This window comes from Odontomachus brunneus, unplaced genomic scaffold (genome assembly GCF_010583005.1).
Source record: "Odontomachus brunneus isolate Ranch 3 - 2012 unplaced genomic scaffold, Obru_v1 Obru_scaffold_174, whole genome shotgun sequence".
In the NCBI taxonomy this organism is placed as follows: domain Eukaryota; kingdom Metazoa; phylum Arthropoda; class Insecta; order Hymenoptera; family Formicidae; genus Odontomachus; species Odontomachus brunneus.
The window spans coordinates 459,332-471,000 of NW_022639624.1; the positions used below are offsets into that span (position 1 = coordinate 459,332).

The 11,669-nt window shown below is 30.6% G+C and overlaps 1 protein-coding gene across 1 annotated transcript; it reads right to left on the bottom strand.

Annotated features, from left to right (window-relative positions):
- Window positions 1–3,242: 3,242 nt before the first annotated feature.
- LOC116851377 (actin-related protein 2/3 complex subunit 5-C) lies at window positions 3,243–11,321 on the bottom strand. Its single transcript, XM_032830716.1, has 3 exons — window positions 11,068–11,321; window positions 10,909–10,981; window positions 3,243–3,676 (listed from the first exon to the last, which is right to left on the bottom strand). Exons 1-3 carry the CDS (start codon window positions 11,226–11,228, stop codon window positions 3,437–3,439), a joined length of 474 nt encoding a protein of 157 aa, XP_032686607.1. The 5' UTR covers window positions 11,229–11,321; the 3' UTR covers window positions 3,243–3,436.
- Window positions 11,322–11,669: the final 348 nt, after the last annotated feature.

Here is an 11,669-nt window from a genome sequence, read left to right on the forward strand (position 1 = left end):
GTCATTTCTACATATAGATATATAAATGCAAGTGTGTGTGCTACGTTGTCATTTCAATTTTCTTACATATAGGCGTTACGTAAATGTGAATGCCACGTTGCCGATATTCGCATTCTCTCCGAAATAAATTTTCGCTGCTTTTCTGATGAATTCTTCAAACCGCCTGTGTATTGGGTGAATCAAAGAAAGAGTTTTTTTTAGAGAAGTTCTACGCATAAATGCAGTTTACGAATATTGTTTTGAAAAATATGTTATCTAATATGTGAGCTTTCTATATAATTTGCAATGGAAATTTTAGATATTATTTTAGTTATGCACTGAGCAATGTTTCACTATATTTTCGCACGTAATTTTATCTTATAAATTGAAGCAGTAAGTGTGCTGTAATTTTTGCAAAAGGAAATCAGTGTCACGATGGCAAAAGTTCCACATCGTTTTCATTTGTGAGTGAAAAATGATCTACTTCATTTTTGCATGTATTTTCACCATACAAAAGCATTTTAATTCGGTCAAGTCAATACAAAATAATATTTGTAAGAAAATCTCGTTGACGTGATATCGACACCCTTGCAAAACTTTCGTTGTGCTGATTGTACTAAATCAAAAACCCTTTGACGTGAAAGTACGTGCAAAAATAAAGCGAAGCATTCCTCAATATGAGAGGAAAACTATAAGAAAATGCTATCATAACAAAATTACCGAATTCTTCTGCAAAGATTATTTCTTTCTATATGCGCTGAGTTAAAAATCCTTTTACATGATGAAAGTATGTGCGTAAATGAAGCGGAGCGTTCCTCAATATGAGAGGAAAACGATAAGGAATGATTACTATCATGACACCGAATCTTTCTGTAAAGATTAGTCTTTTCTACATGCGCCGAGTTAAAAACCTTTTTGCATGGTGAAAGTACGTGCGAAAATGAAGCGGGGCATTCCTCAATATGAGAGGAAAACGATAAGAGACAGTTACTATCATGACACTGAATCTTTCTACAAAGATTAGTTCTCTCTACATGTGTACTTGATCGAATTAAAAATGCTTTTGTATGGTGAAGGTACATGCAAAAATAAAATGGAGCATTCCTCACTCAGGGATGAAAACGATGTAGAACTATTGCTATCGTGACACTGATTTCCTTTTGTAAAAATTACAGCGCAATTACTACTCCAATTTATATGATAAAATTGGGTGCGAATATATAGTGAAATATTGAATTTTAATTTTCATTGAAAATTATATAGAAAGCTTACATATTAGATAACATGTATTCTTCAAAACAATATTCGTAAATTACTCTAATGCGTATAACATATTTCTAAAAAAAAAACTCTTTCTTTGATGCATCCACACTGAGAGAAAAATGTATGATATTTGAAACTATAATGGCATAGTAAAAAGATTATAGTTAGGAATATAATTTTTATAGTAAATGTTACCATTAATATTTGTAATATTTACAATATAAGCATAGTATAACTGACCCGTGTAAAATTTTTACCAAGAGTTGAAATTATTTTAAATAAAAAATATAGTAATAAAGTGGCAAATATTGAATGGTAAGAGAAATTAACTATTTTATATAGTCAATGCAATTGGAATATTTGGCAAATATAGGTACATATAACTATATTCCCAAAAGGTTCTTTATCATATATATAGAATAATGGTAACTATAAATCTGTGTTCATTCTACTATATCTTCATGTTTAGATGAACTATAAATATATGTTTTTATATGAGGCCAAAACAAACTATAAAATATAGTGAGATTATAGTTATTCCAATTATTTTTTTCTCTCAGTGCAGTATATAAGCGGTTTGAAGAATTCATCAGAAAAGCAGCGAAAGGCTCTCTTGGAGAGAATATGAATATCGGCAACGTGATATTCACATTTACGTACCGTCTATATGTAAGAAAATTGAAATGACAACGTAGCACATATACTTGCATAACATCTGTGAAGGAACGATATATGAAAAAATACTGCGGTGCAACAATAGCGCGAACATGTTTACCACGTAACCATTAAACGCTAGCATACATATTGCTTATTACTGGAATTCTCTTTTTATTTAAATTATCTATTAAAATTCACTTACGATGTCTTCATAATGTTCCTGAAAGTCTTCTCTATGCCGCATACTATGTATTCGAAGTGTATGAGCTCTAAATTTGTCACATGAAACTAAATATGACACCTGTATCGCATTTTCAATAGTAAATACAAAATTTTTTGTTGATTTCGATGCAACTTTTTAGTATGCGGCATTCATTATCGCTTATACTTTCACGCTGTAAAAGCATTTGCAGTTTTATGCATGCAATTAGAAGAAAAGAGTATTCTACGAAAACGAGCCTAGCAGCATCGCCTTAAGGGGATGCTGGAATGGACGGCAAACTCACTAAGCATCGATAACGTAAAAGCGAACGTCAAAAAATAAAAAACGTTATCATTTATCGACGATACTGATTTCATATATATATAGATACATATAGATATAAAGACGATCGTCAAATAGGCGCTGACATGATGCCACTATAATATAGATACGTGAATGTGCAAGTGTGTGTGCTACGTTGTCATTTCAATTTTCTTACACATAAACGATACGTAAACTTTGCAGAAAAAAGTCAATGTTGTATCGATAAAGTTTTCACGTCCAGCATCCCCTTAAAGAGTATAAAATATCTGAGAAACAAGTGAAACATTAAGATTCACAGATCTTAGGATACGTGGTAATAAATAAATAAAATTTACATACTTTAAGACTCCTTGTACCTTGCTGCGGTCATGTTGAATTTGTGACGTTAGAAGCAAGGAATGACATAATAATGCAAGTTGCGTGCCATTTCTAAATAATGATAAATATGGACGAAAAAGCATTTGAGACTGCTTGAACATACTTGTAAAATTGTCTGATAAATAAACAGGCTCATTTCACTATTTATTATACAATTTTATAATTTAATATACTATTTATTGATCATCAGGGGAAAGGAATAACTTTCGGGCAATTTTACAAATGTGCTGAAACAATCTCAAATGCTTTTTTGCCCATATTTATTTTTATTCAGGAATGGTGTGCAACTTTCGTTATCATTACTTGCTTTTGACGTCACAAATAGAAAATCGCAAATGATTTTTATTATTTTTCTAGTTTTGTAAAATTTTTACTTTATATTCTTTAAAACAAAATGAGGGCAGTGGTAAAAGACGAAGAGGAATTATTTCTCATAATGTATAAGAAATAAAAATTATTTTATTGATAACAAATGTACACAAATTTGTTATATTTTCATATGGAAAATTATTTTCCCATATGGAAGATGTGAATGGTTTACCTATCTACATCCTCATCACATTAACAATGAGTAACAGTAAGAATCAATAGTAATTATCGCAATAAAGATGTTACTGTAAAATGTACAAAACTTCAAGCCCGTTTGCTGTCGGAAAATACACGGACGATACAACCAACACCGCTTATATTGAACACTTTTTCATGCCAAATTAACAAGTGACTACTGCTACCTTCTGTTGGAATCTCGAAACCTCGGTAAATGTACTTCATTAAAACATCTACTAAGTCACGATCTAATTGTGCTAAACAATCGTCTATTTGATTTGACTTTATACTTAGAAGCACCTTCTGTGTTAAGTTTCGAGCACTGTCCTGAAAATAAATTAGAAATGTTTGAAAAACATTCTTACAAAACTACTAAATTCTTATAGCTAGAATGGTATAATTTATATAGTATTATGCAAAGTAACGTCATAGTTCTCATTAACAAATTATAGGGCGCAAGAATCTTAGAATTTTTCCATTAAGGACTTTAAACTTTAAATCTCACATAAAGTAAAAATCACTTTTTTGTCATTGCAATTCAATAAAGATAAGAAAAAAGTGTAATTTATACATTTTTCCAGATTTATAGTATCATTTTACATTTAATAAACCGTAAACAGTCAAGCGGCACGATAGTGCAAAGTATATAAAAAATGTTAGTCACAGAAACGACATCTATGTTTACGTCATAGACGATGCAGCACTACTAGCTTTTCTGGAAGTTTTTTGTAAATCGACATTTCAATTGAAATATCTCAAGAATTAAAGCAGTAATAAAAAAAAGTAACGGTAGTTTTCTAATATAATGTGGATATAAGCTTTTGATTGCAACTAATCGTATTAAGATCGGTGTAGTCAAAATCCTGAGTTCTCAAAATTTTACAATTCAATTTTTCAATTTCTTCCTAATTCAGGCTTTTAATATCGCATGTACAAACGCGTACTCTCAAAGCGAGATTACCCTTCAAGTTATTTCTTCTACAGTGCATATATACGAGTATATTTAGACGCATGAGAACATAAATGTAGAAACATATTTTTCTGCATATTTTTAAGCAATTTTATAACTGCTATATTGCACATATTTGAATACACTCGAATACATTAATGTTATATCATTCTAGATCTATACTCTAGATCGATACACTAGATCGATACTCACTAAAAATTTCTAAACAGCCACATCCATCTTTAACTACACGTTTCTCATGACTGTTAGTTAATTTGGCAAGCGGGAATGTGTCCATAGCCAACGTGACATTTTGACAGTTTGACATTGCGTATACACGTCTGTAAGAAGGAGTTATTTGCTTTCATGTGACATGTAATCAACAGAAGAAGAGTACAAATTTTGAGAACGAAAGAGAGAAGGGAATAAAAAATTACATAAATAATTTTGTAGAGGTGCATAATTATAATTAGTTATGATTAGAACTGATTTTGATCCGTAGTTGAATTTGTGTGCATCAGTAAGGGTTATCCGCTTACATACAATTCCATATGAGGAGGTAGACAATTTGACTACAGATTCAAATCAATTCATACAATTAATTGCAATTATTTAATCTTACAAAATTAATTATATAATCTCTTATTTCTCTCTTCAAATTTTTATTCTTACTCTACTGGGAGTTTATTATAGTTCTGTGCTGGTTTTGTAACTTGTTATTGAAGTTTTGAACAGTTTCGTTATCGTTACACAGTTTTTGTATATCGTAGAAAAGCTGCGCAACGATAACGAAATTGTCGTTAACTCCAATAACGAGTTACAGAATCCCAACACTGGAGCTCTATTCTCGAAAAATATTGCATACGATATTTCTATGAAAAGCTATAATATATATAATATGAACTATAGCTTTTCATAGAAATATCGTATGCGATATTTTCCGAGAATAAGGCCCATGAGGGTCGATTGTATATTATAAAACCTAGTAAAAATCACAAAAATAAGCTCTCGCTTGACTGGCTTGATTAACTTTCATTATAGTGAAAATGCGATATTGCTCACGCGAGATTGATCGGCAAAAAATTCCATGTCGAATTGTGTCAAAGGCCGCATTTCAATATTTACCAATACTGAAAATCTATAGTATATATAATACGAACTATAGATTTTCAGTGCTGCAGTAAATATCGGAACACAGCCAAAGTGTGAAACGTATTTAAAGGTAAAAAATATATTAATATTTTCGCACCTCTAAAGCATCATAATAATTATGGATTATATTCTTATTTTTTATGGATGAAAATGAGAATAAAATAAAAAAAAATGAGGATGATAAAATAAAAAAAAAAAAGAATTTAAATATAATAAAAAGAACATTAAGGGATTATTCAAGACACATTCGACATCCCAAATGATATATTTATGAAATTATATACGTTAAATAAATAATTAATAAATTCTTTTTAAATTATAATTTCTTTATAAAATATACTTATGTAACATATATTTTTTTTTGTTTTTTAATTACATTTATTTTATTTCTTTTACTTTACTAACTTTTTTACTATATTCTTATATATAGTTTCAGAATAAAGAATAAATTATCAACTTTCTTTCCCATTTCGTACATGTACGCCCTGTGCATATGATGGACATTTACTTATGTATATATTCACGCGTTTAGTATTTATTCTTTATTCACATGCGTAATATTTCACTTGCTGCTGCTGTGAACATAAGGATTTCGCATTTTCATTTTTACTATAGCCAATTGCGCGTACTTTTTCATATAACATGAAAGTGCGAGAAGTAAAAACATTCGGCAGAAATACACAATTGACTCCGTGTGAAGTAAAAATGCGAAAAGTGAGCAAATTCACTAGATGTTGACCAATAAAATTATAAATATTCTAGTAAATTCGTTCACTTTTCGCCTTTTCACTTCTCACACAAAATCGTAATAAGCTCCCTGATTACATGGAAGCAGATAACTTTTTGTACATGTATACAAAATATCAAAATGTCAAAATGTTATCCTTCCTTCCTTCCTTCCTTCCTTTAATAGGTGATTTATAGGCACCTGTGCCGGACTTCTGTAACTTGTTGTGCAGTCGTTATCAGCACATAACGACTGCATAACAAGTTACAGAATCCTAACACTTTGAGCATGTATTATGGAATTTTCCCGATCGGAATCTTTCCGTTATTCCTTAGATTTCTATTATCTTTTCTAGGGAAAACGGAATTATTCCGATCGGAATCGATTCCAAGGAGTTCTATAATACGTGCCCTGTGTTGGGATTCTGTAACTCGTTATTGGAATTAACGGCAATTTCGTTATTGTTGCGCAGAAAATGAGCTTATACCGTAGAAAAGTTGCGCAACGATAATGAAATTGTCGTTAACTCCAATAACGAGTTACAAAAACCCAGTACTGATAAGATTTATGCTCTTATGCTATTATGCGGTCTAAGGTTTCCGTCGAGAAGTAAGAACATTCGACAGAGAGGAAGTGATCAATCCTTGGTTGTGGATCTGTCACAGTGTCTGTTTAGTGATAGCTTTCAAAGATTCCTTGGAAGTAGCTCCACGGTATTTTCCAAAAAAAATCAGATCACGTCCGAACAAATTCGAATGTCTTTACGTTTTCTCGTATGTTATTAAAATGTCACATTGGCTGTGAACATATTTGAACTGTTCTTTTTAACTACACTGCTGAACTGCAATAAGTTAGAGTGAAAAAAATATATTTGTCTCATTCTAACTTATTGTACCAGTTTAGCAGTGCAACTGAAAAGAGCAGACCAATTTCCGCTTCCTAGGTTAATTAATAGTCATGAGAAATGTAATTAGAGACGAATGCGGCTGTTTAGATATTTTTAGTGAGTGAATGGTATAGTATCCATGTGTTCAAGTGTACGTATAAGGACCGATTATGCTAACTTCTTGGTAAGCTATCTGACAGTTAAATACATAGACGGAGCGAAAATACATAGAAGATACGATTATAGACGAGGGACTGTGAAGCACAAGGAGTAAGAGGATTACATCGTCGCGACCATGTTGGTGTCGGAGTTTTGTATCTATTGTCTATGTATAAAAACAGCGACCGTCGCCATTATAGTATGTCAACTCCATTACAAACAATCGCCAATACATACAATCATTCCCTTCACCCTTTGGGCTTCACTCCCACGACAATTCGCTCCGTCCATGTATTCTTACGTCCATGGTGGACAATGTGTTTGTCTTTGTCTAATTTGAAGAAAAAACGAAGACAGACATATGATTTAACCGTCAGGTAGTTTACTAAGAGGTTGGAGCAATCGGCTCTAAGAGATGCACATGTTTGAATATGTATACCTAAGTTCGCGACGTATATAAATGTTATATCCGTCATCGTGACTCTCCTTAATCGCAATTGCTGTTGCCATTATAGGCCTTCTATGATAAGCCAGCAGTCATTTTAAAAAATAATTGACTATGATTGGTCAATTTGCTTGAGGCTTATGACTAATAGCTTATTATAGAAAAAAGAAGTAGAAAGTCCATTATAGTAAACGTCATCGTATTCATCGTTATCGTCATCGTCGTCGTCGTCGTCGTCGTCGTTGTTATTGTAGTAGTAGTCGCTATTGTCATCGCTACCGCTGTCGTACATATTCCGGCACAAGAGCCTTAACATTTTATTTTTGTTATTTACTAGACCTAGTCTCGAAACGAATTTATCGATTACGTGTAATACACAGAGTGCCCCAAAAGTCTGGCAACGGTTAAATATCTCAGAAACAGTGTATTTTAGAAAAAAAATCGTTTAGACGAAAGTTGTAAGGTTAAAAAGTTGCATTTAATGGTAATATCTGTTTGACCTTGGATGGCGTCACCAAGGTCAGGACAAGGTTACCTTATAATTTTTTAAATGGGACTCTATTTCTTGTTGCATATTTTTATAGCTTATTTCGAGAGGTTTTCAAAACATTGCAATAACGTATTTTATCATTAAATACTTTTTGAGTAATGAAACTTGAAAATTACAGTACTGCCGGCATTAGCATTATCCAAGGTGTACCACGCGGAGGTTCCTCGGTCAGATTTATCTCTTTGGCTTTGTAACTAGGCTTTGTAAATGTGTAAACTATTATGTCAAATTGTATACATATATTTAATACTGTATATATATATTTTACTGAAAACAAAAATTTGAAATATGTTGTTGATTCTCTTTCTACATAATATATCTAAATATACTCGTATATAAGAGTTGCGAGTGCAGCTTGAAGAACAAACTCAGATTATAGAATATTGTTGGAATACTTTATAAAACAAAAAGTATAAGTAAGTAAAAGTAAACTATAGTAAAAATACATATGGAAGAAAAGATATATAAAATTATTAATGCAATTTTTCATCATGAAGAAAATATCAGTAATGGGCACACACATTATACAAATATAATTTGTGTGTCAAGACTTCAGAATAGATATTTATGAATGGTTCAAAAACAGATAAATGTAATTGTCTTCGAAATGCAAAAAATGCGTATAATTTTTTCGCTGAAAAAATATAATGTAATAGAATGTGTATTTAATATCACTATATTATTTTTACAAAGTAATATATTATGTATTGTCAGGATTTAATGATTACAAGTTTGCAATTTTAGTTTTTACAGAAAGAAATGAAATCATAACAAAATGGACTTTATAAAAACGCTTTATAAATATATTTAAAACTTTATAAATATATTTAAAAAATGTGCAAAGATATATACAACAAAAACTAATCAAATATTTTTAAAATTATATTAAACATATAATGTTATAAAAACACATTACTAAATAATCCAGCGAAAAATGATTCATTGATTGACGTCAAATGATATCAAATTGACGTTGAAATCGTCAAACCGACGTCAATTTGATATCATTTTGACATCAATCAATGAATTATTTTTCACTGTGTGTGTGTATGTATGTGTGTGTGTGGGAATAGATAAGATCAATACAAATAATCATGTATATAATTCTGCAGAAAAATCTTGATTGAAGCATACACACACACACACACACACACACACACACACACACACACACACACACACACACACACACACACACACACACAGCAAAACTTTAATAAAAACTCTAACAAATATTATAAAGATTTAAAGAAAATTAATTTCGTTGAACAGTAGATGAAATCGATATGAGTAACCATATATATAATTCTGCAAAAAAGTTAAAAAATTATTTAAAACATACATATATAGTAAAAATTAAAAAAAGTTCTAACGAAGATATTACAAGAAAATGTAAAAAAAAATATCGAAGATATATTTAATATAAGACATCGCGTGTATGTCGTTTAAAAATGTAATTTTGCTAAACTTAGATAAGAACTCAATACAATATATATCTCCATAAATTTTATGGACATATAAATTTTACTCTTAAATTAATAACTATGTTGTGAAACATGGAGGTAAAAATTGAAGAAAAATTTAATATCAGGATTTAAAAACTTGGCGTGCCCATGTTGTATTCAATAGTTGACATCGACTTTATAACGCTACTTTATACTCAAAGAATTAATGTACATAAATTATAATATATATACTTTATGAAGCATGGGTAAGATGGACAGTATATATATAGGATGAATACAGTATACATAGGATTGATAGAGTATTAATACATGTTAATTATAATTTACAATAAATATTATAAGATTAGACATAGAGTATTAAACATTAAACATAGAGTATTAATAAACGTAAATTTTAACATATATACACTTTATAAAGAGGAGAATAAGTTTAAATGCAACTCGGATATGTCAATTTTTCAGTCTCAACATAAAATTTTTCTTTAATTTCTTCTGAATATTTCAGCGTAAAGTTATTAATTTTACAGTAAAATTTGTATGTCAATAAAATTTATGGAGATATATATTGAGTTCTTATTTACATTTAGCAAAATTACTTTTTTAAACCATATACACATGCAATTTCTTATTTTAGATATTTTCGATATTTATTTATTTTTCTTTATATTTCTTTTAGAAATTTTATATATTTTTACTATATATATATATATATATATATATATATATATATATATATATATATATATATATATATATATATACACTACACTACACTACACTACACACACACACACACACACATGTCCCAATTAATTTTTGAATCTTTTCATAAAATTATATATATGGTTATTTATATTGATCTCACCTACTGTTTAGCAAAATATAAGTTTTTTTTATTTTTATAATATTTCTGTTAGAACTTTTTATTAACTTTGCTATATACATACATACATACATACATATATATATATATATATATATATATATATATATATATGCTTGAATTTTGTAAATTTTCTGCAGAACTACATATGTGGTTAATTACATTATAGTATTTATCTTATCTTTAGCGGTTATGTTTTAATACGCTTAATGTTTTTTACATTAGTTTTTGTTATATACGTGTTTGAGTATACTTAGCGATGTTTTTATTTTTATATTATATTTTTGCGGACGAGCAAATTTAAAGATAATCATTATCGCACAGAAAATATTTTGAGGTTACCTTAACTTGCTGGTTTTTACATCCTAATGGTGCAGATTTTAATACCGATATCAATGCCTCCGCATTCTTTCCCTTAAAAAGATGTTAAGGAAAAATAAACGAGCAAAATTCTCGAAAAATAAAAGCTCGACAAATAAACGCAAGTTTAGCAAAGGATATTGGCTAAGAAGTGTTAGAATCTCGTTCTCATCCGGGCCATTGGGTGCGCCCACGCCACCGTCAGCGTCTTCTTCTTTAAAATTGTTGTCGCTATATTGGTCCACATCAATCTTCCGAAATGCGGACGCCGAAGTGTCCTTTTTACCATCGTTCCTCGACATTTCGACTGCACTTTTGATGTTTCACGCCCGGCTTATCAAGCAGCGCCTTCTTCGATGCGTCAGAGAGAAGCTTGAGGGTGTTCTCTCTCTCTCTCTCTCCCCCTCTCCCTCTCCCCCTCCATATCTCTCACTCCCTCTCTCTCCCCTTCTCTTCCTCCCTCTCTTTCTATCTCTCCCTCCCTCCCTGATAGAGAGTAGAGACTTATGACGTCATTAATCGCTCTCGGAGCGATTAACCCAGAGCCAGTCGAACACGCTATTAGTTTACATCGTGCACTTGATACGCATATTGAATAGTAACTTTCTATTAGATAATCTTAATATTGACAATGCATATCAACGGCGACGCATTTAATCAATACGTTTTCTTGATGAATATTATACCAGTGTAATATACCGTTGTTTATATATATATATATCGTCGATATTAAGATTATCTAA

Excerpts from the sequence above, each read along its gene's own strand:
- LOC116851377 (XM_032830716.1), bottom strand. The coding sequence starts at position 11,228 with ATGTCGAGGAACGATGGTAAAAAGGACACTTCGGCGTCCGCATTTCGG. Across the intron at positions 10,982-11,067 it reads ATTCTAACACTTCTTAGCCA|GGGAAAGAATGCGGAGGCAT; the intron begins ATATCCTTTGCT and ends ACATCTTTTTAA. Across the intron at positions 3,677-10,908 it reads GTAAAAACCAGCAAGTTAAG|GACAGTGCTCGAAACTTAAC; the intron begins GTAACCTCAAAA and ends ATTTATTTTCAG.